The 8,264-nt window shown below is 37.2% G+C and overlaps 1 protein-coding gene across 1 annotated transcript; it reads right to left on the bottom strand.

Annotated features, from left to right (window-relative positions):
- Window positions 1-207: 207 nt before the first annotated feature.
- Window positions 208-3,603, bottom strand: LOC142974802 (ecdysone oxidase-like). The gene is made up of 4 exons (XM_076117327.1): window positions 3,550-3,603; window positions 2,512-2,635; window positions 2,086-2,219; window positions 208-1,763 (listed from the first exon to the last, which is right to left on the bottom strand). The coding sequence occupies exons 2-4, from the start codon at window positions 2,627-2,629 to the stop codon at window positions 279-281; spliced, it is 1,737 nt and encodes a 578-aa protein (XP_075973442.1). The 5' UTR covers window positions 2,630-2,635; window positions 3,550-3,603; the 3' UTR covers window positions 208-278.
- Between the last annotated feature and the right edge of the window lie 4,661 nt (window positions 3,604-8,264).

The following is an 8,264-nucleotide window of genomic DNA, read 5'->3' as shown; positions in this document are numbered from 1 at the left end:
AAATTTATTTCCGTTATATTTTGCTAATTAATTCATTTATAGGTCGAAATGCTCAATTACATGGTAATTATTTTACCAATTATAAATTAGTTAAAACGTCAAATAAAAAGGGTATTTTTCCAAACCAATCCCAACTCGCACTTGGCCAGCGTGGTAGATTCAAGGCGATTTGACCCTTGCCCAACATATTTAAAAAAAACAACAAAATCGTAACAAACAAATCTTTAATTTAATATTACAAACAAACCTCAAATCACATTTTGCTAAATTATTTACCATCACAGTTTATGCTCTTCCTTAATAAAATCAGCAGCTTTTTCACCAATCATGACTATAGTGGCCGCTGGAGGCGCTCTTACTATCGTGGGCATGACACTTCCATCAGCTACCCTCAAGCCTTTCACTCCATGGACCTCCAGCCGACCGTTTAACACTGTACCCATAGGACAAGAGCTGGTAAAATGACTAATACTCTGAGACACACACTTTGCATAACACTTCCAATACTCATCACTGTCATACTCTTGCTCCTTACAATACATAGGAATAGAATCAGTAACTTTAGCATTCACACTCTTATAATAACTTGTATTGATAACCCTATTCACATCTTTGATAGATTTTACCAAGCTATCCACATCTTCATCGCTAGAAAAATGTCCAGTGAAAATTACCGGAGAATCTTCGGGCTTGTTACTTCTCAATTCCACTTTTCCTCTAGATTTTGGGGCTATGTTTACTATTTGGTTGAAAACTCCAGTCTTGCCTTTGACATCTTTGTTCATTTTGTCACAAATCTCATGTTTGAAACGTAAAGCGTAGCTGCAGTATGTCGTCAGAGCCCTTTCTCCTACAACGAAATTCAACGTGCCATAGTCAGGATAATCTTGGCTTTTGTCAAACGCTATAAAACTCCTAAATGTAGTGGTAGGGAATTCATGAGGATTGTTCAAAGGTTTGTCGAACTTTTCAAAGTCATGCATTACTACGACACCTACATGATCTTGTAAGTTTTCCCCTACTGGCAGGTCTGATACGACTTCTATTCCTTTACTAGTCAGGTGGTCTTTCGGCCCAATGCCTGACAACATCAAAAGTTTAGGAGTATTGAAAACTCCAGCTGATACAATAACCTCTTTGATTGCTTTAAATTTAATATTCTTTCCATCTTCTGTGCGAGCTTCAACGCCGGTAGCTTTGCCACCTTCAATGATGACTTTAGTTACCATAGTCTTTTTCAAAAGAAACAAGTTGGGACGGTCTTTTACTGGAGTTAGGAAAGCCGTAGCCGAACTCTGCCTTTGTCCGTTTGATATCAATGTAAGATAGCTTGAGTAACCAAGTGGGTGCTCTGGATTAAAATCGACAACAGATTCATAGCCTAGTTCGTTGAAAGCTTGTAAATAATTATCTATACCGCTGTTTTCTTTAGTTACTCCCATGTAACCGTCAACGCCGTGGTATTTTCTGTTCGGTGAGTGTATAATTTCTGGTACTTCAAGTCGTTCGCTCTTCATGAAGTAAGGAAGAACATTTTCCCACTTCCACGTATCGTCTTTAGTTACTTCAGCCCAGTGGTTGTAGTCTTTGGGATAGCCCCTAGCGTAGCCGAAGTAGTTCAAGGAACTGGATCCTCCAAGCATTCTGCCGAGACTCATCTCGAAGAAAGGGTTTTGATGGCATTGTTCTGATTTGTGGTCGTCTACTGATGTGTAGTTCCAATCGTGGCGGGATCTTTTCATGAATATTAGGCCTCCAGGTAACTATAAAAGGTATTTCGATTAAAACCAGGCCAGTGCGACGCGTAATTTAGCAATAGTAGTGGTAATAGTTTGATATGCATAAAGGAGCTAGATAGTTTTCTACTAAAAGAGTAATTCTAAAGTTTTGACATTGCATTTTAGGAAGAATTGCTGATTACGTTTTTAAATTACTTAAGAAAAGACGAGGTTTTCAATTGGTTAAAATTTTTGAAGTTATAATCTTACTACGCATATTTGACTTTGACTTATATTTTATCCCGTAGAATATTGACGTTTCTTAAGTTATTAACTAGTCAACGACATTTTTACTTAAGACACTTACATCAGATTCAAAAGGAGCATCATCCCCGGCTTCGATTAGCAGAACTTTGGTCTTGGGATTCTCTGTCAGTCTGTTAGCCACCACACATCCCGCGGTGCCAGCTCCCACGATGATAAAGTCGAAACTATCACCGTCTGGAATTAGAAACTTAGTTATTTTAACCGTTCCTGCAATAGTTCATATACCATTTTTAAGATCCTACTGTTATTACAAATGTACTCGAATTTTAGGCTTTTGGTAAAATTTTCTAAGCCTAGAAACATCATTTTTTACTCATAACCGTTTAACAAATATGATTTGGTATATGTTTTTAAATTTCAGGCACGTGAGAACATTTTATTCGGGCTTTTAAAGTGTAATATCTATTCAACTACTTTTTTATTCAGGTTTTAAGTCCAGCCTAGAAGTGTTGGAGTTACAAGTTACCATTAATATTCGCTTGTTCTGGATACAGGTAGGCAGTAAACTGCATCAGAGACAGCATAGTGAAGGTTGGCTGAAGTGCCTGGATCCCAGCAAACGCTGCCACCGATTCCGAATACATTTTGAACTGGGAAGTTAAGGAATAGATATATTATAATAAATTATAATAAATTTAACCCATTACTGTCCCACTGCTGGGCAAGGGTCTCCTCCCGTAATGAGGGAGGGGTTAGGCCTTAAGTCCACCACGCTGGCCAAGTGCGGGTTGGGGACATTGCATGCCCTCAATAAATGTATTAAACAAATTTTTAGGCATGCAAGGTTTCCTCACGATGTTTTCCTTCACCGTTAGAGCATGTGATAATTATTTCTAATACACACATAACTTCGAAAAGTCATTGGTGTGTTGCCTCGGATTCGAACCTGCGACCACTGGCGTGGGAGGTGTCAACTTATACCACTCGGCTATCACTGCTCTATAGATATATTAGGTTGGGGAAAAAGTATTTATGCATTATAGTATGTATGAACTTGTAATAAAATCTCTTTGGCTTCAAGAATTACAAATGAGTACACGGTTCATTAGGTTTCTTGCAGTAAGCTCGTGAGGTACCCAGATATCGAGCTTTTTTCTGTAGAGAAAAGATTTTATTACAAGTTCATACATACTATAAGAACAGGAATATAAGCCCCTCGTTGTTTAAGCACTTCACAAAATTATTTTTTTATTATTCACAATAATAATATCATCAGCGTAGCCTTTCTTCCAACTATGTTGGAGTCGGCTTCCAGTCTCACCGGTTGCAGCTGGATTCTGATTACTGGTAACGACTCTCAAAGATCTTTGACAAATGACTTTCGGGACCCACAACTTGACATGTATTCCAAAACAAGGAGGAACTTAGAATGTTTAATACGGTCACCCATCCACAGAAAAAACCCCGGCTAGTGTAGCTTAACCGCAAAGATTGATCCGCGCGGCTGTTGTAACTTATTTTCTTAACTATTTATAAAAATAAACATATTTAAATTAATAATTACCTGTGAACACTACTTAACGTAAACAAATTACTTTAATAACTGCTTATTAAAATGATGAAACAAAACATATTTATATACCTCACAGAAATGTCAGTTTGTACGTAAACAAATTTCCCACGGTGTAATAATTTAGTTTTTTGTTAGACAATAACAACTAACGCACGAAAAACAGGCTGTATTATGCATATGCATACTAATATGAATGTATGAATGACTATGTCTGTCTGTCTGTCTGTTACTTTACACTTGAACCATTTTACTTATAATTCATCGTATGGTTGGTTGTCAATCTAGTGTCAAAGTAATTCAAATCGCTCAAAGGTGTTAGGCATTAGGCATTAACGACTGTTATAATTATTAATAACAACCGGGACTGATTTAATGAACCCTCCGAAGCACGAATACAAATGTGGCCACCCATCTATGAAATGTCCGCACTTATTATGCTTAACCCACTGATTGTTTACCGACGAGTAATTGTAACTAGCTATGAGCGCCAGAAATCATTACTTACAGATTTTGATAAAATGTAGAATGGGAAATACCTGAAAAATTGCTACTAAGACTACCATTTTCAGTAGCTGCTTTTAAGCTACTGAAATAGGGGATAAATTAGCTCTGTCGATGTAGATAAAATTTTCTATGTTATTAGGTACCCAATTAAGAGGAGCTCGTGGCTTAGTTTACAATAGCCGCACGGATCGATCTCTGAGGTTAAGTTACGCTTGCCGAGGTTGTTACGTGGATGGGTGACCATCTTATACATATCGAGTTCCTCCGTGTTTCGGAAGGCACGTTAAATTGTGGGTCCCGGCTGTCATTTTCGAAGATCTTTGACAGTCGTTAACAGTAGTCAGAAGCTTTATAGTCTGACAACCAGTCTTACCGAAGGGTATCGTGTTATCCCATGTAACTGGGTTGTGGAGGTCAGATAGGCAGTCGCTCCATGTAAAACACTGGTACTCAGCTGCATCCGGTGAGACTGGAAGCCGACTCCAACATATATTAGGTACCCAATTAAATCGACTAAAATCACATTTAGTAGGTACAGTCAAAAGGGCATTTTTACTTTGTCATGGTAACTTAACCTATACATTATTTAATTACAAATATGTTTAGGTTTAGTGATAAAATGGTTAAGTAGAACCAAGACTTTAATTAAAAAATATGACTTATGTGAAATTATACATTTACCAAATCTAAATACTAGTAAAAATATTTATATTTCTTGGTTGGTAAAGTTAACATGGCAAAGTAAAGATGCCGCAAGTGACGGTACCTACTTTAATTAGTCCAGCTGATTTGATTATTTAAAAAAGAGGAAAAGTCAGTATCAATAGTTTGTATACTTTGAAAAATTTAATCTATCTAAAAAAGTTAGTTAGAAACTATAAATAATAATAATTTTAAACTGCATTTTTTTTACGAATTTGCGTAAATTTCGTTTTTACCTATTTATATTATTGTGGTGATGTTATCTATTTATTTAATTTAAATATAATCGAGAAATAAATAAAAGCCATTTGCAGTGTGAAGGTTTTTTTGTGACTGTAATATTTTGGCCCGACAGGTTGCTAACTCCCAAAAGGATCGAATTGGAATGCAACCGAGTTAAGTTCGAGCGAATGTCAAATACTATAGCGTTAAGAAAAGCTTTCCTGTTTCACTCGAAATTAATGACATTAGCCTTTTTTTACCCACTACTGTCCAAATGCTGTGCAAAGGTCTCAACGAAGGACTGCCAGCGTGGTGGATTCAAGGCCTAAGAGTCCACACTGACTTTGCATTCAAGATTTCTGTTTGACTTGACCGACCTCAGCAGCAAAAGCCTGCGGGTCACTAACGTTCTAAATATACAACACAATAATTATTATGTCGTTGGATTATAGTAAATCAGTTGTTATATAACAAACATATATGGATAGGCAGAGACCAACGAGAAAGAACGCCACCTGGTATGATCCTTACAAATTTCCCTTGCCATATTCATATCCGTACATCTTGTCATACAGGACAATATAAATATTTTTGTATGAATATAAGTCCCGTAATCATCAGCCTAACCTTTTCTTCCAACTGTGTTGGATTCGGCTTCCAGTGTCACCAAATGCAGCTGGATACCAGTGTTTTACATGGAGCGATATCTATCTGACCTCCACAACCCACTCACCTGGGTAATAACGATACCCTTCGGTAAGAGTGGTGTCATACTTTCAAGCTTCTGACTACTGTTAACGACTGTCAAAAATATTTGAAGATGACAGCCGGGACCCACAATTTAACGTGCCTTCCGAAACATGGAGAAACTCAATATATAATATAAGATGGTCACCTATCCCCAGAACAAACTAGGCAAGTGTAGCTTAACCTTAGAGATCGATCCGCGCGGCTGTTGTTAACTAAGCCACGAGTTTAAGTCTCGTTATATAAAAATAAATTTAACCCATTAATGTCCCACTGCTGGGCAAGGGTCTCCCCCCGTAATGAGGGAGGGGTTAAGCCTTGAGTCCACCACGCTGGCCAAGTGCGGGTTGGGGACTTTGCATGCCCTCAATAAATGTATTTAACAAATTTTAGGCATGCAAGGTTTCCTCACGATGTTTTCCTTCACCGATAAAGCATGTGATAATTATTTCTAATACACACATAACTTCAAAAAGTCATTGCCTCATTGGTGTGTTGCCTCGGGTTCGAACCTGCGACCACTTGCGTGGGAGGTACCAACTTATACCACTCGGCTATCACCGCATGAATATAAGTAAGTAAGTAAGTACCCAAGTACAAATATATTATCTTGTATCCACGTATCTCAAGATTATTCCATACATCCTTGACAGTTTCTGCTTAGAGCATCGACGTACGAACTAATTGAGTAGCCGATGTAGGTCACAGGTTTCAGAGAACATTTCCTGAAGACAATGTACCGTCGTGTATGATGCTATACTGCAATCAGTATTGTTGTGACTCGAAGAGCCTTGTTACATTGGCTAATATTCTGAGGATATATTCTGGCAACTTGTTAGTCATTTCTGCGATGAATACAAAGATTAGCTGACCCGCGCTACTTCGCTTGCGTCACATAAGAGAGAATGGATCATTTTTTTCCCGTATTTGTAGCATTGTGCATACAAGTGTGGAATTCGAATATTTTTCAACCTAACGTTCGAAATACATTTGAAATAAAATAATTTATTGTTGCTATTTGTTATTAATTTAATTTGTGTTTAAACAAAAACTCACGAAAGCTGTACTCGTAAAGCATTTCGATAAAAATCTGAATATTATTATTTTTAAGTGTTATTCATAAACAACAACAAAAAAGCTAATTAAAACACATCTTCAAATAGACATTGTTTCGTTTGTAAAAATAATGTGATAATAAATAATAATGTAATGTTATATTAGGATTTAAGGATTAAAACCTAATAATATAAACATTAAACGGCTCCGTCTAGTTGCGCTCACATTCTGTAAACTATCCGTGGATTAAGCAAACCTTGGCGCGGTCATTCTATAGATGGGTGACCGCATTGTGGTATTTTAACTTGACGTCTCTTGACGTGCTTCGGAGGGCATGTCAAAAGTAGGTCTCGGTGGTCGTCAATTACGATAAAAGTCGTTAAGCCACGTCAAGAGGCCTTCGGGCGGCTTGAACAACTTTGACACTAGGTTGTCCACTAACCATACGATAAGAAGAAGCCCTTGATTTAAGTTCTTGATAGGTTTTTTTTTAAATAGCACCCATTACTTAATACCGCTTTATTTGGATGCTTCATGCTGAATTTCATTAGTTCAGTGGTTAACAAAGCCACGCAAATTAGCGAAAAGTAATAAATACGGATATTTCAAAGCGTATTTTCAGATTCCCTTATATCCTGTACAACGAAAGTTAAAAGTAAAAATCCCTACAGCCCAAAATCACTGAACTAAAAATTGAATACCACAAAATTTCCAGTCAAATCTGGATTTTTCAGCTCCATTTTACATCTGAAAAGTGTCCATTATGGCCTATTTTAAGCCTCATAAGCATTTTCCGCCTTTCGAAACCGCTGTATAAAGGCCCAACTGCACGGAACGAAAAAAGGCTCTTTTTAATGTCCACTGTTCAAAGAAGATAGGATAATGGGAACACGTTAATGTTGGAAAATGTCTACATTAGAAAGAGCTTTTTTCGGTTTAATAGTATTATTAGTTAGTTTTACTTTGGAGTCTAGATTTTTATGGACTTCTTTATTACAGTCCTTTTCCCAATTTTAATAAATTATTCGTTGAGGCTTTTGCACGCAATTTTATTCATCTTTCCCCAAAAATGGTTCAGTATTTCGTTTTCAGTTTTGAACGTCCCCGTGGCATAGTGGTAAAGGTAGCCAAGCCGCGTCGCGGGTTCGATTCCCACACGAGACAATTAATTATTTCTGTACATACCACAAATAGTTGTTTCAGGTCTTTGTATTCGTTGTTTGTATATTTGTTAAAGTCCCCGCGACACAAAAGTAATTCTTAGCCTGGGGGTAGTCTTTTCAAAAACATACAAGCATCATAATATTAGAAGAATATCCTTATAAAATTACTACTCCCATACACTTTTTGAAGTTATCTTTCGGAGACGCCATGCCACCTCGATATAGCAAGGGTAAGGGTAGGTGATGTGGCCACAATACCAGCACAAACAAAACCTATTAGTCAGTTTGTCTGTAGATATGAGTCGAGCTTCA

This window comes from Anticarsia gemmatalis, chromosome 8 (assembly GCF_050436995.1).
Source record: "Anticarsia gemmatalis isolate Benzon Research Colony breed Stoneville strain chromosome 8, ilAntGemm2 primary, whole genome shotgun sequence".
Lineage (NCBI taxonomy): Eukaryota > Metazoa > Arthropoda > Insecta > Lepidoptera > Erebidae > Anticarsia > Anticarsia gemmatalis.
This window is presented reverse-complemented; position numbering and strand designations above follow the sequence as displayed.